This window comes from Xiphophorus hellerii, chromosome 19, assembly GCF_003331165.1.
Source record: "Xiphophorus hellerii strain 12219 chromosome 19, Xiphophorus_hellerii-4.1, whole genome shotgun sequence".
In the NCBI taxonomy this organism is placed as follows: Eukaryota; Metazoa; Chordata; class Actinopteri; order Cyprinodontiformes; family Poeciliidae; genus Xiphophorus; species Xiphophorus hellerii.
The window spans coordinates 9,384,420-9,410,484 of NC_045690.1; the positions used below are offsets into that span (position 1 = coordinate 9,384,420).

The window sequence follows — 26,065 nt, forward strand, 5'->3', positions numbered from 1 at the left end:
TCAACTGTAAAAGACAAGCTGGTTCGAGAGATTAGACCTCTTCCTCTATATTTCTTGTTGTGAAATTCACACAAACAACATAAGCAAAACAAGTTAAAAATTCATTACATTCTCCACATCTCCCATGTTGATGTATAAAAGCACACAAAATAGGCGACAAGCGGTGAAGTTCATAGTTATTCCCTTTATGTACAGTTTACTTCTGAATACGCCAATCTCAAAGTAACTTAGTGCAGACCACAGAAGTCATCAGCTGATGTCTTCTGTTGTTTGTTGTCCTTCATTCATTGACTCAGTGTTTTAATATATTCAGTTGTTTAGGCTCCTGCACAGCCAAAGGAACCCGTTTCTTTTTTTTATGATACTCATTTGTGCTAAATCTCTTTAAACAGGACATTTGATGTTAGAGCTACAATATATTGGAAGTAAGTAGCCATTGTGAAATCAATGTGTGCAATATTCATTTTGCAAAGAACTGTTTGGACTGCAAACATTGTTGGCTAATATATTAAATTTGTTATGAACTTGCATTTTACATGCTAATGTAATGATTAGCTAATTGGACAGAGTCTAGTAGCAGCAGATGTTCATACTGGACATAAATAACATTGCCCAAAATGCTACAGGTCACTGAATTTAGGAAGCACAGATGAGAAAGAGCTGAAAGAAGAAAATATATATTGTAAAGGATATCGCTATTGCTCTACTTAAAATTTACTTACAATACAAAATAGCAAGGCGTTTTATTTTCACAAACTGAAAATAAAACCCCTTCCCAACAAAGGTTGGTTCAAGACCAACCAACAAAGTCTTGAACCAGCCTTTGTTTGAAAAACACACACTGCAATAGCCATTTTGCTCAACATATGATTATTCTGTATTTATACAATCTGTAGAAAATCAGGTGTGTTGGTTCATGAATCTGCAAAACATTTAATATTTTGCATGAGGGTACTGTTGCATAGTTTTGCAACATGTAATTGATATGTATGGTACTGTGAGAGAACATGGTAAAAATTGCATAGTGCAGCAGTTACTGAAAAATAATGAGATCTATAAAAGTTTGAATAAAGGAACTATATTTTCCAGGTTACAAAGTGATAAGATTTGTTTTTAGAAATTCAATCCAACTTAATGGGAATTACAGTATATTGTCTTTCTTAATTAGAGTGTGATTAACATTATTATTACATACCACAGAACATAAAATGTGAGCGGTGTAACAAAATTAAACAGTTGTACTTAGTTAGCATTTAGCACTATAAAGGAAAGCTGTTGCCTACTTTGAGCCGACATAAATCTTTAGACTTTCATAGAAACTGTTTATTTTTAGAATTCTTTTTCATTTTCTTCTAACGTAGCGTGTCACAACCTAAAAAGAAAAATTAAACCTTATTACTACTCTATAAAAGAGGCTTGATATTTGATAGCAATTTTTTGCTATCAACATGGAAAAAAATAAAGTGGCAGACTTTTTCCTTCTCCCCAAACTGCTCTAAAATAATTTCTAGAAGGATCTCTGGAAAAAGTTTAACTGCTTTTAACATCTTAGGAATCTCTTCTACAAATTCATTTTTCAATCTTAAACCAGCAGCTTGATATATCTAAGACAAAATGTAATACATTTCATAAGGAGTAAATTGAAGTATGATTCTACTATATTAACTAAAGTAAACTTGTTGAAACTGAAGATCAGGTTTTTCTACCCAATACAGATTTCTAGGTTTTGTTGGTCTGCCCTGTTGATTACAGTTTTGGCTTACTACAGGTTCTTTGATGAAGTCAGAAAATTATAATTCATTCTGTTGGTTCTGTGTTTAATTCATAAATGGTAGGAATGATTAGTTTTGATGCATTTAATAGGTAAGGAAAAGTAATTTTGTGTATTTTACTTGCTGGTCACTGATCAGAGCTGTCTGAGGGAAAATTTTTCTGATTCTGATCTCTGACTGTCTTACTGATGCGTTTCTAATGTGTCCACGTATCAGTACTGACAGAAAAGGGAGACAGTTGATAGACTATCACCACAATGTAACTGAGACTGGTGCACCTTTGCACACACTGTTGGGTCTAAGCATAGATATAAAATGTGATAAAATATGTATGATTAGGAGGAGCAATGATGCAGAATAACAGTCCTGCAGTATTTTATTAGTTTGATCTTTACAGTACGAGTTGGCTTTTGAAGATGGATCAGTCCTTGTGTGGTATTTACTGTGAGAGAACAGCTGTGGTGACTTGTTATGCAGCTGTGCAAAGTTATGTAACAACATGAGTGAATTAATATGGCACAGCAGGCATTGACATGAAAATATATTGAGTATCTACTAAATAGAAAATGTTATGATGTGTTAATAGCTGACTATAATTTTTGTGGTTCTTCTATATTCGATTTTATTTGGAGAGGGTCAGACAACTTCTGTTTTTGTTTCTACAGATATTTAAATAGCTGATATCTTCCTCTCAGTCAAACTTGTATCTCTACATCCTCTATGAAACCATGAAGTAGCCATAGTTTGATGAGTGAAGCTAATAAGTTTCTCTTCGGCTCTTGAATTTCTTTAGATTGGTACATATGTTGCTTTGCATCTTTTAGCCTACTTTATGTTGTTAACATGGTTCTATTTAGGATTTCTTTATTCTGTTGGTCAGAAATCAGGTCCGGGCACAGCTAGTGAAATTGAACTAAGCTTAATCTTAGTCAGCTCATGGTTTAACAATGGCAATTGATGGACTAATAAACTTATAAATAATAGTTATTTTGAGTCTTTGCTGACTTGTTGTATGTATTACTATGAAAAGCCTGAGCAAGTTTTACAAACCTGAGTGTTACTGAGCTCAATGTTGAAAACCCAACCTCTGTGATGGATATTAAATGCTTCTTTTCTAGACAAAACTCATGTCAACTGTTTGCCTTTTACAGGATGTTGAAAATGTAACAAAAACACATGCTGTTATATAAAACTCCAGAAATTATTTTGGAATTATTTTCCTGATATGGTATTTCAGAGCTCTTTAGTTAGTTAGTTAGCAGAACAGCACTTATAAATCTTACTTAAGTTAATTCTTTAGCATTTTCTGTATTAACTTTTTAGCCATTTATTCCCTTAGTGGCTGAAAATATTTAGTTTTTCATATAAAAAAAACTCCAGCTTTAACATTGGAGGAAATGGCGTTTTTATTTAGGTTGAGCTTTTTGTTCTGATATTTACTGGAATTCTATTGGACAAGCCAAACAGACATCTTCTATTGCAAATTATGTTGCATGAATATAACTTTTGTAACTTAAATCTCAGCACTAATTTTAGGGCCTCTAAAGGTTCCTGAAGTCTTTTATTCAATTGTCTGAATTTAATATATTAAAAGTTGTTTTATTCTACCCTAACCAAACTATAATGTGCCTAATTATGAACAGCAAAAAAAGAAAAGAAAAAAAAAAGACCACAAATCATAGGATGCATTAGCATAGATGATGTACTCCATGCTTGCACTGCAGCAGTTGCAGTACAGATCCCTTTCTCTCCAAGTTATTCTGTTGCATGACCTGGACTCCAGGTTTGGGCTGGTCTTGACTTAAGTCAAGATCTAAAAAGTGTTGCACCAAAGATGGATTTTTAAAATAAAGAAAAAATAGATACAAATATTTATTATTGTCCATTTAACAGCTGGATTATTAACACAATATAGCTGAGAATCATTGTTCAGTTCTATTGTCTTAGTGATTCTTGTGATGCTGTGAGTTTATTGAACTCCAGAACAGTGACAGAACCTATGATTCTCTTTTAATCATGCTAAGACTAAGTGTTTCAGCATGGATATTGTTGCCAGGAGCATAGACATAGACAATTTTTCGCTACTAAAAATAAAGCTTCAGACACACAGAGCTCACCTTTCTGATGCACTCATTGATTTAGTTAGGTGGTAAATTTTCATAAATTTCTGGTCTAAAAAAATGGCTATCCTTCTTTTTTTTCTATATTGTCTCCTGTAATTTAACTTTTGAATATTAGCTGCCACATGTTTGGATTTTTACTAGGCAATTTTTTCTTTGTGTTTGTCACAGATTAAATATAATAAAAAATATCAGATTCTGCAGAAATTTATAATAGTCTTTTAAACTCCTCTTTAAAGTATTTCTACTGAATTCCAATGATGTCTCGAAAAAAGTTTTTTTATTTTCGCTAAAATTAATACTTTAGAGGGCATAAAATTATCTTACATTATGCACTACCAGTTGTTTCATCACTGGAAACTGCATTTATGGAAGTATGCAATAAATGCAGAGAATTTACATCATACATTGCAATTGTTTTAAATAGATCTTTATGGTTTCTTAAATTTAACCCACTTCCAACTTGCAGAAAACCTGCCAGTAATTACTTTTTCTGGACCTCTGATCCAACCAATGAAATGTTTTTTTTGAATTAGTCCCTTTACCCACTCTAGTCCAGTCTGTCTAACATCTCCCAACTGGTAAATTGTTGTTAAAAACATGAATGAAATGAAAAAGTGCAGTTTGCCAAGCATTACAGCAGCTTACTCCCACAGCCAGCATGAAGGATTTTATAAAAGCCTGCTGAATGACTTTTAAAAGATTATTTCTAAGCTCTGAATTGTTATGCAAGTCTTAAATCAAGAAATATTATGAAATGACTTTTTTTGTACCAACAACCAATTACAATGAAATGAAAAACCAGATTCTCTGAGGGCTACACTCTTTTCAGAATATTTAATTTAAAGCCTTTAAGAATATTAGAAAAGATATTAAAACCTGCCACCATCGCTTTTATATGCATACACAGTAAGATTTTGTTTTATTAAAGCGAAAATTTGGAATGTTTCCATCTGCTGTGGTAGAAATTATTTTATATCATGTGATGGAAAATAATAATAGACCTTTATTAAGAATACCTGCTGTTTTGTGAGTTTTCATTTGGAGCAGGAGCTGGCACCTTTTGCACCATTTTTTATGAACATGAAATGTTTGAAATAAATGTTAGTTTGTTTAACAAATTGTTATATTAAACTTGTCAAGTTATTGTTCAAAATGGGTTTTTAGTTTGAGGACAAGGGGATACATACTTTTTACTGATCACATTAACTGGAGTCAAAGGCCTCTGTTGAAAAACAAGTTAACAAAGTTGTGCCTGACATCTAACTTATAAAGTAAAGAAAATAATTTATTGAATAATTATTTGCAATTTATAGAGATCTTAAGTTTAAATCATAATGATCGTAGATAGGTGTTGGTCCTAAATTTTCGGAAATGTGGCAAAACCCTATAGATTGCTTTTTTAGTATTTGGTAACTTTTTAATTTTACTGCTGCTCCATTTTGTTGAGTGTTGAAAATCAAAGTTCAATTTGGTGACAACATTCTTGTGATTATTTATGAAATGCTGATCCAGACAGGAAGATGATGTGTTGACAATAAGACAGAAATGTGAGCCGATTTAGGAGGATTGGTCCATGACAGGCTTTCAGATTTTTATATTTACATGCTCACAACAGTTCTGTTTAATGGCTAGTAAAGAAAGGAATGGCATTAAAGCAGTTTTAATAAAAATGAATAATTATGTTTCATAGTAACAGAATAGTTAGGTTTTTTTTATGGTGAAATATAAAGTAAAATAGAATGACGTCAGATTTTAATGGTTGTAAGATTTCGCTTTTGTTGTTGGTAGAAGACTGCAAGTCACTTTTCACTCAAGTGCTAGATTCGCATGTTTGTTTTGGTTGTATTTAACCAGAATGTACTGCATTGTAGTCCGGTTACCGCTTTTGGAGCGATCTCTAGTCTGGCATTCACACATGCATTCGAACCACACCAGAGTTCAATTGTGCATTCACACCTTCCCAAACAAACTGGACTTTCTAGACAAACAAATCAGAGTTTGATTAAAGCAAACTAAACTGAGCTGGTGTGAATGCACTCTTAGTCTAATTAAGGGTGAAGGACTGCAATCATTTTGAATCTGCTCCTCAACCTGTTTTTAAAACCATCACAAATTGATAGTCATGCAGGTACTTGATCATTTTCTTTAACAAAAATGAAAAATAGTGAGATATGCCATGAAAATAAGCATCACATGCCAGTTTTTTATTGATATTTGACACCCTGGGAAGGATATTTAATTCTATTTTGTGTGTTTAATGTAGAAGATAAGGGTGTAACATTTATGCAAAGTCTGACTTTGACTTGTAGAGAAAAATGGTTCTCTCAGTGGGTATAGAAATAGACACAAAATAAAGACCAGGTATAGAATTTTTTTTATTCAAATCCTTCTCTGGACCTTGTCTGAACAGGAGGAATCCTCAGATGTAGAACATTAAAAAGATTTAGTAATTTTACTGGTTGTTGCAGTGTTTTGGAACGATATTGAAACATTTAACATTAAGATTTAGGTAAAAATGTCTTACATTTTGCAAACTGAGTTTACTGGACATTTTAAGCATCCAATTTACTTCAGTTATTCAGTTTCACTATGGCTCCATCTACAGGCTGATAGCAAGATTTACAATTGGAAGCTCTGACAGCTGGCATTAATCATCAGTACTAAGATGATACACAGAGTAAAAATTTTGAATATACACTTCAGTGACGTTATTAAGTGTAAAATGGAGAAATTGAGAGTGGTAGATATCACTGGCACCCATAATGTGATACAACATTCATGGTAACTCCATGTTACTGTAACAGTTAGTGTAAAGGCTAAAGCTGGGACTAAGCTTCCTGTTAGTGATTGTGTTTCTGTAGGAATTGAGATTTGGAAGAAACCTGCTTTAACTGACTGTATATCCAGATGTATTACTTACATATTCAACATGTACAGACACAGACGTGTTCTGATGAGAACTCATCAGATTTAATTGACTTAAGTTTAATCATTTTTCAATCTTTATGTTAGTTGCTGCAGTGAATATGACAGTCCTTAAAACTAAACAATTCATGGTTGATGTAAAAATATTTGCAGACCTGTGGATAAAAGATTCCTTGACCCCTTTTAAATAAATAGCCTGATTTATCTAATTACACAAACAAAATACTATGTCAAAGAAGGTTTCACAAGTACTTGATTCATATTAAGCATAAACCTCACATGAACCTCATTAAATTAATAAAAAAATTATTAAACACATTGTGTGTTTAATTATAGGTCAGAATTATCCCTTTGCTGTTCCTTAATTGTGAATATTCATTCATTGATGTCTTCTTCTTTTTCTGGTTTCCCCATCCTTATCAAAGAGAATCATCCCCCATAGCATGATTATGCCAGTACCATGTTTTGTCAGTGTTTTCAGTGTGATGTGCAGTGTTTGTTTCTGCTGCTCATACCATATTGCATGTCGGGCAGAAAGTTACATTTTGGTCTCACTTGGCCAGCACAGCTACCACATGTTTGGTGTGTTTTCTGCCTGGTTTGCAACAAACTCTTAAGCTGGATTTCTTATGGTTTTCTTTCTACACCGGATTTCTCCTTGCAGCTCTTCTGTAAGGGCCAGATTTTTGAACTGCACGACAAATGGATGTCCTGTCAAAAATTCTCCCATCTAAGCTGTGGATCTCTACAGCTTCTTCTAAAGTTTAGTCTCTTGTCAGCTGCCTTTTCTTTTTATGTATATTATGGCTTCTCTGATTAATGCTCTCTATATCTGACACTTCAGTTTAGGTGAATGGGCATTTATTGATATTTTTGAGATTGTGCAGTTTGTTTTTCATTTTCAGATGACAGATTGAACCTTTCTCTGTGAGATGCTCAATGCTTGGAATGTTTCTTATGTTTTTGTAATTCATGTCTTTGAATGTTAATCATAATCTAAAATGGTCTTGGATTGTGACATTTTTTTGTTGTTTTATCAACTGCAGCTTAATTTTTTTTGCGTTTATGTGTTTATCAGATTATCTAACAGAGCAGAACAGAACCAATGTTCATCACATGGTGGTACAAACTGTTTTCTGTTCTTTTGTCTTTTTATTGGATTTGTCTCAAAAAAGACACAAGCTCATTTCGCAACCCACAAAGAATTGGATTTATCTGTTTGGTCCGTTTTGCTTTTTATAAATGATATTCTTTCACAGTGGAGCTGCACCTTCTCTTTAAAATATATTGCCATTCCAATAACCATGTGTGCAATAGTTTATGAATAGTAGATTTATTGGCTGGCAATAATAAACTCAGCCTGTTTGGTGGCGTCTCCCTGCAATAGATTCCCACATTTGACTCAATGACCAATATACTCCAGTTCAGAGTGCTGGTAGCTCTTTGAGAGAGTGAGAAATCTGTGGATTTGCATCAACTAATGTATTATGGACAATAATCAGCAATGATTATGCTGGTGCATTATTTTTCTTGCATCAAGCAACCCTTTTTGACATGACTGATCATGTCAAATATTGTGGCTCAATCTCAGAAGTTTCCAGTTTAACTTTTGGGCATTTTGCTGTTTGGAGTTTGCATATGTTTCTAGGTTCCTTCTTGATACACTCGTGCATGCTAGGTAATAGGGAACTCTCCAAATAAATAATCTCTTACAATGACTTCATTGATTAGTTAATGTTCAACACGTTTTTTCCTAAATAAAATGCAGTTTATTTTTTTGTTCATTTCTCAGATTTTCATCAGGCTGAGCTTCTGCATCCCCCTCCGGCCTTAGGTTGCTGTGGCTGCAAATACAGCTGTTAAATTCATTGAAAATATTTTCTTTTTTCTTTCAGTTCTACAAGCATGTTGTCCAGAGTGTAGAGAAGTTCATTCAGAAGGTAAGTTAAATTATTAATTAGGATCTGTCTGTTATGTTTGCAAATGTAGACATCTTTGTAAAGAATTTTTTTTGTGTTTCTTTATGAAGAATTGTATTAATTTATGAAGTAACTTTGGATGGAATAATTCAAAATCATATTTTTTTTTAGTAAACATCAGCTGCATTCTACTTTGAAACAGCGGACATATTTTCTTTTTAATCTTAACCATCTGCAGAAAGTGTGTAGAACATTTATGTTTTCTTCATATTTGTAATTAGTGTTTTTAAATTGGTCTAAATTTGTGTTCCTGAAGTATCAGCTGACAGAGAATTCATAGAAATCTCTATTTTAATGTGAATTTGTGTTTTTCTCACAGTGCAAGGCAGAATACAAAGTCCCTGGGCTGTATGTCATCGACTCCATAGTCAGACAATCCCGCCACCAGTTTGGGACAGAGAAGGATGTTTTTGCGCCACGGTTCAGCAAGAACATTATCACAACGTTCCAACACCTTTATCGCTGCCCTCCAGATGACAAGGTCAGAAGATTTTTTATAGTTTTCTGGTTGTTTAGCTTTGTTGCCCTTCCATTTCTCTGGTTTGTAGTGATGTGATTGAACTTCATGTTACATGTTAAATTGGAATTTAAAAAACAGGTTTCTGCTGTTTATTTAATTCCAATTCAATTGGTCTAGTTTAATTTTAAAATGGAACAAACCCTCAAGGACAGAAAGTATAATCCTGTATTGTTTGAGGTAAAGCTTTACTCACTGTACTGTTATGTCGCTGTCATCTACCTTTTTTTCCAGAGTAAGATAGTGCGAGTCCTGAATCTGTGGCAGAAGAATGCTGTCTTCAAGAGCGACATCATCCAGCCTCTGTTGGACATGGCTGCAGGAATTCCCCCTCCCAGTACGACGCCTGTCCTGCCCAGCAGCACTGCGCCGATCAATAACACTACACCTGGTAAGTAAACGCACATGCAGGTAGCGTAAAAACACACATCAGATAACTTCTGACACCAGTGTTTACCCTTCTCTGTCTATTCAGGCACCCCAGCTACGCCCGCCACTCCAGCAAATATAGTCCAAGGTCTGCCAGACTGGGCCTCCCAGATCACAAACACAGATACTGTTGCTGCTGTTGCACAAATCCTGCAGAGTCCCCAGGGACAACAGGTGAGCGGATATAGACTATTTGTTTCAACTGTAAATTGCTTTTTGTGCAGCAGTGGACTGCCGTTGTCTGTAAAAGTCTGCCGTTTGACTCAAGTGTATCTCTGCTCTGGATAATTGTGGGAAAACAAATTAGAATACAAATATTTGTGCCTCCAGATTTGATTTCTTACTCTATTGTCTAAAAGTTTTCCATACATTTATTTGTGTTTGCCCACCAAAATCCATCCGTCCAGTTTTCAGAGTCCATATTTAAAGCTCGACTATTGGAGGAATATCAACCATGATATTTTAAAATTGCACAGAAAGGCCAGAAAAATATAGAAGTTGATTATATTTCATTCTTTCCTCTCTTCCTTTAGTGATAAAAAGTATATCTTTCTTAAAGTAAGAGAGGGCATAGAAGAAAGTGACATGTAACGGCATTATGCTCAAATGTATATAGATTTGCATTTTACAAGTTGCAGTTAATGCAACGTGTCATGTTCTGTGCATTATGCCACAGCTTCAGCAACTGGTCCAGAGTCTGCAGATGCAGCAGCAGAAGCCCCAGCCTTCCCTGCTGCAGGCCTTGGATGCTGGCCTGGTGGTCCAATTACAAGCTTTGACAGCTCAGCTCACTGCTGCCGCTACAGCCAACAGCCTCAACCCCCTGGAGCAAAGAGTCTCCTCTTTTAATAAAGTAAAGCTGCAGTCAGCAACTATTGCTGTCTTCTTTTGAGTTTGCCAAGTGTTGCTAATGCGATTACTGGATTTTGTTACAGAAACTGTTGGGTCCTTTTGACTTTGGAAACGATTCAGAACGCAGTGAGGAATCTAAAAAGGATTCCTCATCTTCTCAACTGTAAGTTCAGAGTGCTTTATTCTTTTGATTTTCATTCAGTTGCATGTTAGGTCTATGTATTAAATGAAGCTTCTGATCATTTCCAGGCCCATGGTGTCTGAGCCTATTAACAGCTCACTCTTTCATCAACTGGCTGAGCAACTCCAACAACAAAACCTGGAGCAGTTTCAGAAGCAGCTGCTAGAGCACCAGCAGAAGGTAAATCACAGTCAGAGACCACTAATCTCAAGAAAGGGGATTCTTTATTCCTTCGTATAAGTGCATTTAAGTAAATGAAAACATAATTTAAAAGTTAACTTATTTCATTGATGCAAAAGGCTGAATTATACTTTTGTTTCATCACTCTGAAGTCCTGGGGATCACCAAAATTAAAAAATTTTTGTTGGCAAATTTTTGTCCAGTCTTTGACTTACTGTTGAACAATGAAAAATAACTGAGACAAGTAAGGCCTGATTACTTTGTCAGATAATGTCAGGTTGGTTTGGATGGGCTTGTTTCTCTTAACAAATCAAGTCATCATTTGAAAACCGCATTTTATATTTAATCTGGTTGTCTTTGTCTAATACTGGAATTAGTTTGATTTGAAACATTTGTGACAGAAAAGAAAAAAAAATTGAAAAGATAAACATCAATGTTTATGAACTAAGGTTTACTGAAATAAATGTTTCAATATCATTCTAATTTAAGATGCACTTGTCTAGGACAAGTGCAGAAAAATTGTTAATTTCTGTTCACTATTTTATTAGAAAGTTGTGTGTAACTATTTCTGTTGCTTCCTCTAGGCCATGAACATAGAAGGGCAGGATTCCATCTTTGGGCAGGAAAACTCGGTGGCAACTGCTCAGAGCAGCGCTCAGCCACAGCTTCCTGAGCCAGAGAATAAAATGGACGACTCCATAGACAACCAACAGCAGGTATTTGGTTTAACAACAAACTGAACTGTTGAGTTATGGCGAATTATGCTTGCTACTTTAATCGTAAAAAAATTGCTGACTTCCCAAGGACATGGATCTAGATGAGGGCCCCGAGGGAATGGAGGAGGAGATCTTTGAAGCAGAGGAGAAGAAGACCTTAAGCGCACGTTCTCGGACACGCTCAAGGTCACGCTCTAGGTAAGCCAGTTTTTTATTCTGCCTGCTGTGCTTGTGCTTTTTCTTCTTGTTCAAAGGCTAGAGCAGGGGTCTGCAACTTGTGGTTCCTGAGTCGTGTATGGTCCCTTTGGCGAGACGAAACATTTGACAAGACAAATGTCTTGTATTGAAATATCAGTGATTGAAAAACTGGCAAAAAATATATAAAATTAAGTCTGGAACTTTGAAATAAAGTTACTGTAGAAGCCCTACATGCAATTTCAGTCAACTGTCCTGGATAGTGACACTAATGGCACACATAATGATTTGTAGGTTTTAAGCTGCATCCTGTTTTTTTTCATAGTCATGCAAATCATAAATATTAACAGTTTCATTCAAGTAAAGGTTTCCATTCTCTTTTGGATATGTTTAATTTTTTTCTAGAATTTAAAAATGGAAATAAAATAATATTTTGTCAAACATTAATCAAATTTTATATGATAGGTGTTTCCAATAGTTGATGAGTAGTGTAGGTTCCGCTCCGAGATCATTTTCAAGTATTTTTGTTTCGCCTTGCCCTAGATCTCCCAAACGTAGAAGATCCAGGTCCCGCTCTGGTTCACGGAAACGTAAACATCGCAAGCGATCACGCTCCCGCTCCAGAGATCGCAAGAGGAAGTCGTCACGTTCTTACTCCAGTGAAAGACGAGCACGGGAACGAGAGAAGGAACGGCAGAAGAAAGGATTACCCCCCATACGATCCAAGACTCTTAGTGGTAAATATAAGCGACTTTGGGTTGGTGGTGAACTCTGTAATTGTATTTCTTACCTTATGTTGTTGTTTTTCACTTTGTGCCTAGTGTGCAGCACTACACTGTGGGTGGGCCAGGTGGATAAAAAGGCCACTCAGCAAGACCTCACCAATCTGTTCGAAGAGTTTGGCCAGATTGAGTCCATCAACGTAAGTAGATGCCCTGGTTGCCCCTCTAATGTAATTGTCAGTCGGTTCTTTGATGTCTGAAATTTGTCCAGTAAAACGGCTCTTAATGGTCTAACAGTTGTTTTTTGCTTTAACATATCTGTTATTTTTCCCAAAAGTCACACAAGTCTGTCAGTATTCTGTGGTGTGTTTATTTGTTCAGATTTTTACTTCATGTCTAATACACAGGGTTTCTGTATATACGTTCTAAGTCTTGAATTTAAATATATCCCCTGAAAGTCTTAAATTATTTTTTATTTTGCTTTCTTGAGAAATGCATATTCTTTTATTAGGTTTGTTGTAGACAAATTCTCCTGTCTGAAGAATTTAGAGATTACTTTACAATTTGACAGCACTACAAATGCACATTCTTATTTTGTCATTAAATAATTAAGATAGCTTTCCTAACTTATTTCTTGTAATTTATGTAGGTCTTGCATGTAAACCACTAGGAAATTTACAAGTGTAAAGCAATGCATGTAACATAATGTGTGTCTGCAGATGATCCCACCCAGAGGCTGCGCCTACATATGTATGGTTCATAGACAGGATGCATACCGCGCCCTTCAGAAGCTCAGCACTGGTTCCTTTAAAATCGGCTCCAAGATCATCAAGGTTCCCATTTCCTTTATAATTTGATTTGTTGTAAACTCAATCCTTTTAATGTTTTCATCTAATTTAATCTCACTGTTGACCTCTAGTGGTGACAGCATACCTTCATATAGGTGCATCCTTTCATGCTGGAAGAAAATTGTTTTCAAAAGGTTGTTTTGACCTTTCTGCGTCCTTGTCTTTCAGATTGCTTGGGCTCTGAACAAAGGTGTAAAACAAGAGTACAAGCAGTTTTGGGATGCAGACCTGGGTGTCACCTACATACCATGGGAGAAGGTCAAATTGGATGACCTGGACGACTTTGCTGAAGGGGGGATTATTGATCAAGAAACTGTCAACGATGGTAAAAACATCTTGTTTTATTGATCCAGAAACCTGATTTATTGATTCACTTGCAGTTCTTATTCAAGTGGAAGTAGTAGAAAGTCACAACCACTCTGACAGGAAATATCTGGAATTTTATTAAACTAGGAATTTTGTTTTATACCCTGGTCACCTGTAAAACTACTGCAATAATCATCCCTAGTTTCTTTAAAAAGTGTTTTTCATTACGGATAGAATGTCTTCTAAAACACATTGAATACTTGAATTTTAATCTTTAATTACTTTGTTTTTGTCTGTGACTGCAGAGTGGGAAACAACCAAGACTTCTGAACCAGCCAAGGAAATTGCAAGCCAGGCGGTTAGCACTGAGGCCACAGTGGTATCTAATACCCAAACTGAGACCTACAACCAGCAGGTCACTATGATGCCTGTACAGGTGAGAGGAGCTTTGTCTGCAAGGCCAATATAGCATAATTGTACAGGAGTGGAAACTAAATGATAAAGATTTTTCAGTGCCTTACAGAAGCATCCAGAACCCTTCATGTTTTTCTTATTTCACCTCTTCAAATATTTGCAAAAACAAACTTTAGTGTATTTTGATGATATTTCATCTGATCATCTGATCAAAATTCTTCTTGCCTTACAATTAGAAATCTGAAAAGTGTGTTATGCATTTAGCCTCATTTCATCTGAATAAATAAACTCCAAATTAACCAGTTCAGAATTCTCCTGATAAGTAACTAGAGTAGTAAATCAATCTGGGTGGAAAAGTGCTCTCTGAAGACCTCAGAGGTTTGTTAAGAGAACATTAGTCAATAAACATCATCGTGAAGATCATCATCATGATCTTCATCATGATCTTCACGGCAGACAAATCAGAAAAAAGGCAATGCAGAAGTTTAAAACGAGTGTAGCTCACAAAACAACATCTTAAGTTTTTGAAGTCTATCATAGCTTCCATTTTCAGATGACAATCATCTGAAAATGGACAAGTTCGAACAATAGCAAACCTTTGACAATTTGGCTTTCCACCTAAACTTACTAAGCTGGACAAAGTAGAGGATTCCTCATAGAAGTTACCAAGAGGTCAATGATGAAAAAAAAATTATTCTGCTCCATAAAGCTCACCCTTATGGAAGAAATACAAGAAGAAAACCTTTGCTTTTTAAGTGCCATTGGATCTCCTATTTAAAGTTTTCTACAAGCCATGTAGAACACAGCAAATATGCAAAAAATGTTTCTCTAGTTAGGAAAAAACAAAGATGTCACTTTTTGTCTTTACAAAGCAACAAATAGAGGAAACTAATACTATATAACAACACAGAATCCTCAGCATGAAATATAAATCTGATAAAATACATCAAAGTTTGTAGTTGTAATGTGAGAAAATTTTGAGTATGAACGTTGAAACCTATCCTGTGATTTTTTTGTGTGTATGTCAAAATATATAATCTGAAATCTAGCTCTTCTGTTAATTAATGATTTTCATCTAAACTTAAATTTAGCTGCCAGTGGCCCAAGCAGTTCCTGGTGCCATGGGTTTGGTGCCTCCTACGTTTCCTGTCACAATGGGCATACCTCCACCAGGCTACGGACCGCCGCCACCATTTTTAAGACCAGGCTTCAATGCCTCTCAGCCTCCACCAGGTAATCAACACAAATTTATAATTAAAATCTGACTTCCAAAAATCTATGAGCTTACACTGAATTTTTTCTCTTCTTTGTTCTAGGGTTTATGCAGGCACCACATACAGCAGGAATAGCCTCTGTTACCACATGTGAGTTGTTTTCCTTACATTTTTTCTTAGCCATTCATAATGATTTATAGTGTTTTTTTACATTTTGAAATGATGTTTTTTCTTTTATTTTTTTTCCTACCTTTTGTAGCTCTAGTGCAGCCGTCAGTGGCCTCCAACCAAGATGCTGTGATGCCTCCAACTAGCACCATTCCTGGCAGCTTTTTGCCATCGGCCATCCCAGGAGCCGGTGTTTTTAACCCTGTGGGAGTCCAAACTCAGCAGGCCAACAACGATAAAATTCCACCATCTGCAGAGGGCATGGATGCTGCTGCAGAGCTCACACTACAAGGTGAGGTAGTTTTGTTATTGTTCTAGAAATGTCTATGTTTGTAATTTTTCTATTCTGTACTAGAGATGTGCCGATCAAAGAGAGCGTATTTTTATTGCCTTTGATTGAAATATTAAATGCTGAAAATTTTGATTTAATTAAATGCATCTGACCATTCAATTAGGGAAATGCATCATCCAACAACACATACGGTACTTTGGTACAAGCTTTTGTATTAAAAGCAACTCGTGTTGATTTAATAGCTGAGGAAAAGAAAATGCAAGGTCACACCTGAAAGTAAATCAGAAAAGGGCAGGAAAAGTCTGATCAGTCCATCTGGAGACTTTAGTATTTGACTCTGAAGACTTAACATTTCTGTCTATAACTTGTTTTTGTTCGCAGGCATGCAGAATGCAGTCCGCAGTGGAATGGGTCTCCTTGGAATGCACCCCTCGGCTTCACTACCCCATCCACTACATCAGACGGGTCTGAGTGCTCCACGAATGCCCGGCTTGTTGCCGCTAGACGTACGACCCAACCTCCTTCAACCTGGGGCAGCTGCCCGTTTCCCCCTGATCATGCAGCAGGGACCCCCTCAACAAGCATCCGGCCTCCTTGACAATTCCCTTCATGCTCGTCCCAGGGCGCCTTTCCCTCAGATGGACCCATTCAACAGAGCCCCCAACCTCTCCAATGAAAATGTCTCTAAAACAGAAGACGAGTCCTCTGGAGCGGATGAGGGCAAAGATCAAGACTACCGCTTCCCTCCGATGGAAAAGCCCAGCACAGGGCTCCTGCCGACCCCTCCGCCAGAGCATAGGGAGCCACTTGGAGGTGGTGGGGGAGTTCCAGGAGGAGGGAGACCTCCGTTGCTTCAGACCCCTGGAACTCAGCCACCAAGGTCCAGCTTAGTGGGGCGTCTGCAGGCTCTGGCAGGATTCACTCCTGATAGCCGCTGGAACCAAGGCAAAGGGGACTTTGATGAGCGAGACAGCATGCGAGGAGGACCGCAGCCCCCAGGTGGTCCAAAAGGTTTTCAGGATGAGCGGCCTCCACCCGGTCCAAACTTCCCCAACCGCTTTGATAACCGACCTGGCGTTACAGGGGGACCAACAGGTGTAAATGCTGGGCCTGTTGGGGGGCCACAGCCCTGGAACAGAGGAGGTGGACCCACACCTCCTTTCAACAGTGAACATCATAAAGACCTAGATGACCGAAGACGTCCATGGGAGAGGCAAAGAGACCGAGATGAACGAGATTTTGACTTCAGGAGAGACGTGAATGGTAATCGGCACCACCGCGAGAGAGAACGGGAAAGGGAGCGCGACAGAGACCGGGACAGGGACCGAGGCCGAGACCGCCCCAGGGAGTCTGACCGCGACAGAGACCATGAGAAGGAGAAAGAGCGTGGAGGCTGGACGCCTATCCTCCCACTACCTACGCCTCTTCTTCCCACTCCTCCCATTAATCCCAACATGGCACTTAATCAAGGGAAACTTCTTGCTCCTCTTAAGTTAAACCCCCAGGTAGCATCAGTTTTCCAGTCTCATGGTCAGGCCAAACCTCCTCTCCTGAGTCAGCCGCCCTTTCAGCTTCAGATTAGGTCTCCACCCCCATCACTGAACCCCCCACCTGTTTCTGAGACAAAGGAGGAAGCCCAAGTTCCTGCTACAACGCCTGAGGCGAAGTCCCCCCCCTCTGCTGGGTCACCCCGTCGCTCTTCTGACGGCCAGACTCCGAGCACATCAACCGAACCCCCCTCTCAGTCTGAGCCATCCCACCCAGACACCCCTCCACAAATGAAATCACCACCTCAGCCCGTTGCCGAAGCAACCCCAGAGACCACCGCCTCCCCAGACTGCGAGAGGTCACTCCATGACTCACCTCTAGGCTTCTCTCACGCCAACCACACCCAACAAGATGGCCGTCACACTGCAGAGAAGCAGGAGGAGCCACAGGAGGATGAGAAAGGGGCACGAGAGAGAGCCCCCATTCCTGAACCCCTGTGGCTTAACGGACCGGGTCAGCACAGTGTCAGTATGGCCGAGCTCACACCAGAGTCCTCCCCTGAGCCTGAGTCCACTTCAAGCCCCGCCTGTCATTCTTTGCAGCTTCAAAGCGAACCGGAGCTGCGGCAGGAGAAAATGTCGTCTCCTAAGGACCTAAACAATGAACAGAGTGAGCCCCAGGAGGACGCTCCCAGTCAGCCAGTGGTAGACACTGTCACAGACACTGAGGGGACATAATCATCACTCAGTAGGTAAAAGATCATTTTGTAAAGTTGTCTCTTCTTCTCTGTACTCATGTCAGAAAACTACTACCACAGCACGGGACATGACGAATATTGACTCACACCAGTTGTTGTCTGATAAGCAACGACAAAAGATTTTATCCCTGACAAATACCGGTGTACTTAATATAGATGGCTTATCAGGTGATTTATTGATAGATTTTGTTTGTATTTTATTTCCTTATTCCTTTTTTTCAGTTGTAAAACCACACCACCATTTTTAACTAATATAAGCTTGGTAAGTTTTATTCAATTGCCTGCCAAAATGTTTCACTTGTATATTGGGAAATTTAGCTTTGACCTTCCTATGGAAGACAGTGGGAAATCCCGGTTGTTCAACAATGGATTGACTGCAGAATATGAGATACTTGAAAACAGCAGCTGCTCGCCCAATCTGTCTCCTCAAATGTTAAATGGATGTTGCAAAGTTTTAAAACAAATGCTTTTATGTTGTTTTATGAAGATTACTGTGTCTTAGCAGAAGAAATTGCCTACATAAAATCAAAACGCTTTTATTTGAGGAAAATAATGATTTTTACTTTGAATTTTAAAAATATGTTTTACTTCCTAAATTTGAGAACGATCTGTAATTTGTTTCAAATAATTCATTGACATCAGATAAATCACGCAGTAGTGTGGAGAAAAAAGCAAATAAACAGAGCGATATTCTGATGTGGGGGTGCATATTGTTCTAGTTTGAAATAAACCTGCTCTTTCTGTCTAAAACACATGCTTTGGCACTGTTTCTGACCCAGGTCCAGTGGAAAAATAAGACTGCTCTGCTTTTCAGACTCATACACACTATATGGTGTGACGTCAGTCGATTTGATGATCTCAAGTTGCTGCTATACCATCCATCCACAGTACACTTTGTTGGATTCAACCGTGGAACTTTTAGATTTTAGTTTCTGATCATCTCAGCCTGTATGTTTACCTAAGCTTTTGCTGGGTGACTGTTGATGATGGCTTTGTGCCTTTTTGAATGGATTTGTAGTTCACAATGCTACCCAACGCCTCTGTGTGACATACACCAGACTGTGTGTGCAACTCGGTTTCAGAGGGCTCTCTGAAAAGAACGCCACCAGCACAGAACTGACTTACCTGTCGATTGAATGGTAGCTGCACAGCTTGTACAGCACTCACCTGTGCATGCAGGCCTCCTGTAGCCATGTTTTTAACCCTCTTTTCTCTCTTCATTTCATACTTGTAGTGGTTTTCTGTTGACGCATAATACCGGAAATCTATAGTCTGCTGTTCCTCTAAAACCAAATGTCTACTACAGGAGTTGTGATGTTAAATAAAAGTTGAAGGTGCATCAGATTTGTTAATCCTGTTATTGTCATATCTTCCAGTTAAAGCTGATCGGATGAATCATTTCATGCACAACACTTAATAGATAATTAAAAACGCTTCTATTAAATAGAAATAATATCTAGCATGGTTCATGTATTTAGGTACATGTTATAAATATTCTTAAGTTTCTAAAATTACATTTATTTGCACACATATTAAAAGTTATTTAAAAATAAAGATCAGGTTCAATTGTTAATTTTAACTTGTATAGGCTTTTTTCTACTCATTTGCTTAAAAAGAATTGTGATGAAAAGAATAAAACAGGGAAAGAAATTGTCAACTGCACTTCAAGCTACACATAAGTCAAGTTAATGTGCATAGTACATTTCAGCAACAAGTCAGCTCAAATGATTTATTTTATAAAAACAACACAGTAACCATCAAAATAATAACCTTTAACCAGGTTTGTCACATTGAGATAAAAAAATCTCTTACAAGAGAGACCTGGCCAAGAATGGCAACACTTAGTAAAAAAAAATAAGGTGACAACACATAATCACAAAAAACATAATGTGCAATAAAATATGGCTATTTATTTTGATTATGTGTTGTCACTTGTTTTTCTGTTTAGTGTAAAAAAATCTGTTATAAATTTAATAAATCCAGATCTTATGGATTTTTGAAACAGAGTGGATCCAAGCTGGCTCAGACGCCAAAAAATAAAATAAAATGGCCTTATACCACATTAGCGAATCAAAAGCTAGCTCAGCATCATGTTTAGTGATTTCTGTAACATCCAGATAATAAAATCCAAGAAGAGAAATGGTTTGTTCTCAAATTTCCAGAGTATTATTAAAACGTACCACAAGAATCTATAAATTCAAGTCAGGACAAGTATGAAATTTTCAAACATTAAACATGTAGAAGCCCTTTTTTACTACCACTCACTCCTGTCGATTCTGTTTGCAAGAAATAAGGCTGGCTGGTTGGAAAGTCATGGCGTACAGACACTAAAGGTGTGCTGCTCTTTACTCTTATTAGGATGATGCTCTGCAACAAGAGCAAGTAAAAATTAATTAAAACAAGTAATATCACCTTGTTAGATCCACTGCATTACTCTTTAAAAAGCAGATCTACAGACAGCAAATGTCAAGTACAATAAACATGTTTACTGAAAAACATAAATAAAGCAGGTGCTTATTCTACATGTGTTACATCTGACCTGTACATCTGTAAAATCTATAAATAAAATTGTTAATTTAGTAGACATTGACCTAAAAGAAGAAATTTCACAATTTATAACTGACATAGAATAAAATTTGTGTTTTTATATTTTAAAGTATCTTACTGAAAGGGGTGATTGATAAATCAGTTATGAGTTTATAAAATAGGTTGTAGTAAGAACACTATCAAACAAACTTACCTGTGCCTTTTCTTTCCATCAGAATCCTAACAAAAATGTTATAACATTTTTATATTAATAATTTATAGTTTACCCACTGGTTAAAAAGGATCAATGGTTAAAATTAGCTTGACTTTTTTTAACAGCATAAATAACCAAAGATTTTTTTACTCTGGGTTGTCATACCTGCAGAATCTTACTCTGCCCAATGTCTAATCTTTAGAGGATCAACAAAATAAGCACTTATCCAGTATTCGCTATTCACTAACCACTATTCATTTAATCAGTAATTAAGCAGGAATATAATAACTGTTTATTAGATTATTTTATACTTTGCTGTTTTAACATGGAAGGAGAGACTCCTGCACTCCTTTTATGTCCTCTTGGATCTTCTTCACATTAAACATGTGAACAGCAGTGAGGCACACCCATTTAAAGATGCACTCCACAAATATAACGCGTTTCTGCTGGGGACACGCAGCACCCAACACCATGAATCACAAAATGCTCACATGTATCTCATTACAACAACAAAAACCCATGATTGCAAAATTATTGTAAGCAGGCGTGCCATGGTGGCGTAGTGGTTAGCGCAACCCATATTTGGAGGCCTTGAGTCCTCGACGCGGCCGTCGCGGGTTCGACTCCCGGACCCGACGATATTTGCCGCATGTCTTCCCCCCTCTCTTTCCCAGTTTCCTGTCAGCCTACTGTCGTATAAGGGACACTAGAGCCCACAAAAAAAAAGACCCCCTGGAGGGGTAAAAAAAAAAAAATTATTGTAAGCATGTCTCTTTCTAATACAAAACTGAATGCACAATAACAAAAGACTAATTCAGAACTTAAATGAGGTCTATTCAGTAAGGATCCAGAACCTGCATAATCCGTTAGCATTTTAAGGTCTTATCAAGTATGTGACATAATCATCATAATTCACAATAATGAATAAGACAGTACATAGTGTATATTTTGAGTTCTACCTAATTGTAAGTCTTTTTATTTATTAAATCAAAAATAAATACTTATGCTGCAAAAAATACATTAATAAAACATTACCATAATATTATTATTCTTATGATCTTTCTGGAGTGTCTATATATGGGTGTGCCTCATCACTGCTGTTCAGATGGTTGCATAACGAAGATCCAAATGGGATTGAAAGGTTAATAAATTCTGTGAACACCAAATGTTCAGGCTTCTCTCCTTCCATATCAGCATATAAACTTGTCAACCTGGCACTTTCTGTCCATCTGCGGAGCAATGACTTCTTTCAACCATCTTCCTTTTAACATCCATGACACAATGAAATAGTGATCTTTTCACTCAAAGTTAAAAATCTCCTGACTGATGCTGAAGACGTTGTAGAAACATCATGTCCAATAAAAAGATCCAGATCATGACTGATGGTCCAAGTGTTGCAGCAGAGAATGCAGCAGGACTGAATAACCTCCATGTCTTTTCTTTACCATCCAGTGATTCTGGAAAGATGTTTACTTATCAAGAGTTAGAAAAGAATTTAATCAAGGCTTGTTTGGAAAATTCTTAAGTAAAAATATGACTCAATCTGCCCTGTTCCCTTTTAAAGTAATTTTTACTGTAAAACTATTGCTTTGGCTTTTAAAGCATTTAAAGATGAGGCCCCATTAAGTCTGAAATACTGGATAAACTACTGTCTACACAGAGCAATGCATTACATTTAGCACCTAGCAAGAAATGTGTATATTATTTGATTTATGCAACCGTAGCATTAGCTAATTCTATGTAAGTTACACGTTGACCTTCATGCAGTGTGTGTATATTTAAAAATACCACCTGGTGCTTAGCTCTGCAAAACAAAAGAAGAAACCAGGTAATATAAGGGGGCAGGGAGTAGATACTGACTCCCTCCTCCCTTCTGCTACAGCTGGAGCAAGTGCTTACTCAGCACGTCGGAACAGGCTACATTGTGCTCACTCTTGCCCTGGCCAGCATCAGAAAACACAAGCAGTAGGATTCATGTGAACTATAATCTCACATTCTAAACTAACCACAATGATGTCTTCTGCTACATGCACTATTTCTACTAAAATCAATTCAAGATGAGTCTCATCAAGTTCTGTCCTCCGTTTGACCCTACACTAAACAAAACTAAAATTACATCCATTTAATTTACTATATCTGAACTAAAAATCCACAAAACCTGAGTGGGAGTGGAGACAGGCAGAAAGAATCCAGTTGCGTGTCTTTAATTATTCCGTTCATAACTATGAAGTGCACACCTGTTTTCCCAAAAACCCAGACAGTCAGCCAAGATCAGCATCCCAGTGACCTCCAGACTGAGAGGTTTGACTGGCTCAGCCTTTGAATCCACTTTTATCTGCCTCCAAACTGACATGTACACACACGAGCTGGCCGCTGCGCACACATCCTACTATACACTAAATATTAATTCTAAAGCTCTTCCAGTAGCTAGGTATTTATTTTTCTATAGTGGGGGGAAAAGGACAATCTGGTGTTGTTTTCATAAATTAAATACATTTAATATGATTAGTAGATTAAAGTAAACTTCTGCTTTGAGTTTTCTCTCACTTGAGTCTTCTAAAATCCAACACGCATATGGATTTTAGAAAATCAACGTGGATTTTCTAAATATGTGTACATACTGAAGGCTCATGCTTCAATATGTTTACTCTCAATATACACTCCCTGACCACTTTTATTAACTTACTAGGAGGCTTTTTAAAAATCTCCGACACTACATCAGCCAATTACATAGCAGTAACTCAATGCATTTAAGCCCACATGCGGTGAAGTTCAAACCGATGAGGAGAACAGGGGATCTGATAGGATTCAAACATGGTGTGGTTGTTGGTGCCAGACATGCTGGTCTGAATATTTCAGAAACCGATGAGCTACTGGGATTTTGAATGCAAAAACGTCTTTACAGAGATGGTCCCAAAAAAGAAGAAAATATCCATTGAGCAGTACTTGTGTGGATGATGATGATGATGATGTAAGGGTTCAGAGGAGAATGGTTTCTTGATGATAGAAAGACAGCAGTAACTTAAGCAATCACTCATTATAACCAAGGTATGTGGAGTACCTTCTATGGTTAAACACTTTGAACCACGAGAGCTTTAGCAGAATAATATTACATTGAATATTACCACTCTTGTCAGCTAAAGATTGGAAACTGAAGCTACAGCTGGCCTCCAGTATCTAATAGGAAAACGTTTTCCTGGTCCAATGAGTCAGACGCTAGGGTCAGAATACGGTATAAACTACAAGAAGTCGTAACTCCATCCAGGCTTGTATAAATTGTTCAGGCTTATTGAGACAGTGTAATGGCGTGACAGACTTTCACTTTGCACATGCTTGGTTCCTTAGTAAAAATCAAGTTATTCAAACATCACAGCCTCCCTGTGTATTGTATCCATCTTCCAGTGACAACTTCCTGCAAAATAATGCTTTATGTTATACAGTCTACAACATCTCAGTCTGGTTTCATGAACAGGACAATGAGCTTGATGCTTCAGTGGAAGGTTTCTGACATTTTCATATCTATGCCATGAAGAATTAAGGTAGCTCTAAAAGCCAAACAGAATCCAATCTGGTACTAGTTCGGTGTACCCCAAAAAAGTAGCTGGTGGGTTTAAATGGTAGAGAAATCCAAAGAAAAAATACCAAAGCAGACCTTACCTTTGTGTAGGGGTTGCCCCTGCATGAGCATCTAAATGATAAAGGCCCCAAAATACCAATACTCTGCTGCCTCTTTACCCTGTGGGAGTATTAATGTGTGGCTTAAGCTGTGGGTCAGATGTGGAAAGGTTCCCATCTGTAAGGAAGTCAATTAGAGGGATTGCTGAGCGACCAAGGCGACTCATAAAATGTTCTAGTCAACATTAAGGCCTGATTTATTGTGAAGGAGAACATTTTTCAGTAATTAGTTCTATTACAGAGTAGAGATGTCATACACCTGCTGCTGTGATACCTTCAGTGTCACTACCGTGTCTGACCATTGGAGGTCAGTGTGGCACTGTAGCACCATCCTGCATAACAAGAGCGCACACCGGAGCAAAATCTGCAGTCCTCACCTCTCCTGCCTTCTGTTTTTCTCCTCTTTTACCACTGCAAACCCAAAACATATCTATACAGGACATCTTTTGTAACAACAATGCGATTAAAGTCGGAGCAGAGAAAATCCAGTCACAACGCTTCTGGAGTCACCTTTCTTAAATTAAATGTATTCCATCAGACCCTTCTCTCCACACCTCTTTTGGATCAATATCAGCGAAGCATGATAAATGGAGCCCGGTTCTTTGAATTTGAGATTTGGCTCATTTTTGCAGTTTCTCACTTGCTGCATTCCTAATTGATTAAAGCTATTGATTCGGCCTCCCAAAGCCACCTGGATAAAACCAGACACTCAGACAATGAAAGTCTATTCTAAATGGACAGAAACAGAGTGACTGTGTTCTGTGACCATGAGCACACATTCATGAATGCAAAAGATGGAGTCAGTGCTAGGAGAAAAAAAAAGCCAAGACATCCATCTTCTGTCCACCTAGTTATGCAGAGAAGGAATCCCGTATCTCAGCTCACACTCGGCCTCCACAGTAATTACTCAACACTACGGGAATGTGAGTAACTTTCCCTTTGCCTGCCTGGCTCTCTGTTATCACGGCCAGCAGACTCTTCCAGACAGGGAGGAGTCCAAAGTTCCCCAATCAGACTGCAGACTTAGTCTCATAACAAGTCCAGCATGGACTTGCAAATTGATTTAGAGGGTAAAGGCAGGTCACATTTGTTGTCACATGGCAACTAAAGTGGCTGGGAATTTAGGGGCAGGTTGGTAGTTTCTATAGTTCCAAACGCTCAGAAGTTCTCAGGGTTTACACCCAGCAACATTTATTACCCTCATAAGTTTTGATTTCCAAAATGAAACCATAACGTGCTACACTTTTATTTAAAAAACATGATGCAGAGGTTTCGGTGGGGTTCATTATGAGACAGGAGGCAGCGCTTTAACAATTCCCGGTCAGCTCCTTTACTGTGTTTACTTTGCTATATTAAATGCTGACTGTCCTTTGTTATTATCAAACGATTTCCCTGTTTGTAGTTCATGCAACAACTCTGAGTGGCTCTGATAATCGAGCCTTTTTTCAATTAGAACAGTACATCCTGGTTTATTTTCCATGCGTACACCACTGATATGGAAGTATCATTTACCATATTATATTGCTTTTATAAGCATTTTTGTTGTCTAGAAGCTGAACCTGATGGCTTTGT

General features: G+C 37.6%; 2 protein-coding genes across 3 annotated transcripts in view; both read left to right on the top strand.

Annotated features, from left to right (window-relative positions):
- scaf8 (SR-related CTD-associated factor 8) overlaps nt 1–19,422 on the top strand; it is a 28,764-nt gene extending 9,342 nt beyond the window's left edge. For both annotated transcript variants that reach the window (XM_032547213.1, XM_032547214.1), the window contains exons 3-20: nt 8,716–8,760; nt 9,119–9,280; nt 9,551–9,707; nt 9,792–9,919; nt 10,422–10,598; nt 10,681–10,760; nt 10,847–10,958; nt 11,543–11,674; nt 11,763–11,872; nt 12,413–12,606; nt 12,691–12,791; nt 13,311–13,424; nt 13,608–13,764; nt 14,051–14,181; nt 15,251–15,392; nt 15,476–15,523; nt 15,633–15,833; nt 16,215–19,422. In XM_032547213.1, the coding sequence (XP_032403104.1) occupies nt 8,716–8,760; nt 9,119–9,280; nt 9,551–9,707; nt 9,792–9,919; nt 10,422–10,598; nt 10,681–10,760; nt 10,847–10,958; nt 11,543–11,674; nt 11,763–11,872; nt 12,413–12,606; nt 12,691–12,791; nt 13,311–13,424; nt 13,608–13,764; nt 14,051–14,181; nt 15,251–15,392; nt 15,476–15,523; nt 15,633–15,833; nt 16,215–18,058 (4,035 nt within the window). In that variant the 3' untranslated portion in view covers nt 18,059–19,422. The remainder of the gene's footprint in view (nt 1–8,715; nt 8,761–9,118; nt 9,281–9,550; nt 9,708–9,791; nt 9,920–10,421; nt 10,599–10,680; nt 10,761–10,846; nt 10,959–11,542; nt 11,675–11,762; nt 11,873–12,412; nt 12,607–12,690; nt 12,792–13,310; nt 13,425–13,607; nt 13,765–14,050; nt 14,182–15,250; nt 15,393–15,475; nt 15,524–15,632; nt 15,834–16,214) is intronic.
- tiam2a (TIAM Rac1 associated GEF 2a) overlaps nt 18,054–26,065 on the top strand; it is a 101,599-nt gene continuing 93,587 nt past the window's right edge. Inside the window, exon 1 of the mRNA XM_032547212.1 lies at nt 18,054–18,072. The gene's annotated coding sequence lies outside the window, so the exon portion shown is untranslated. The remainder of the gene's footprint in view (nt 18,073–26,065) is intronic.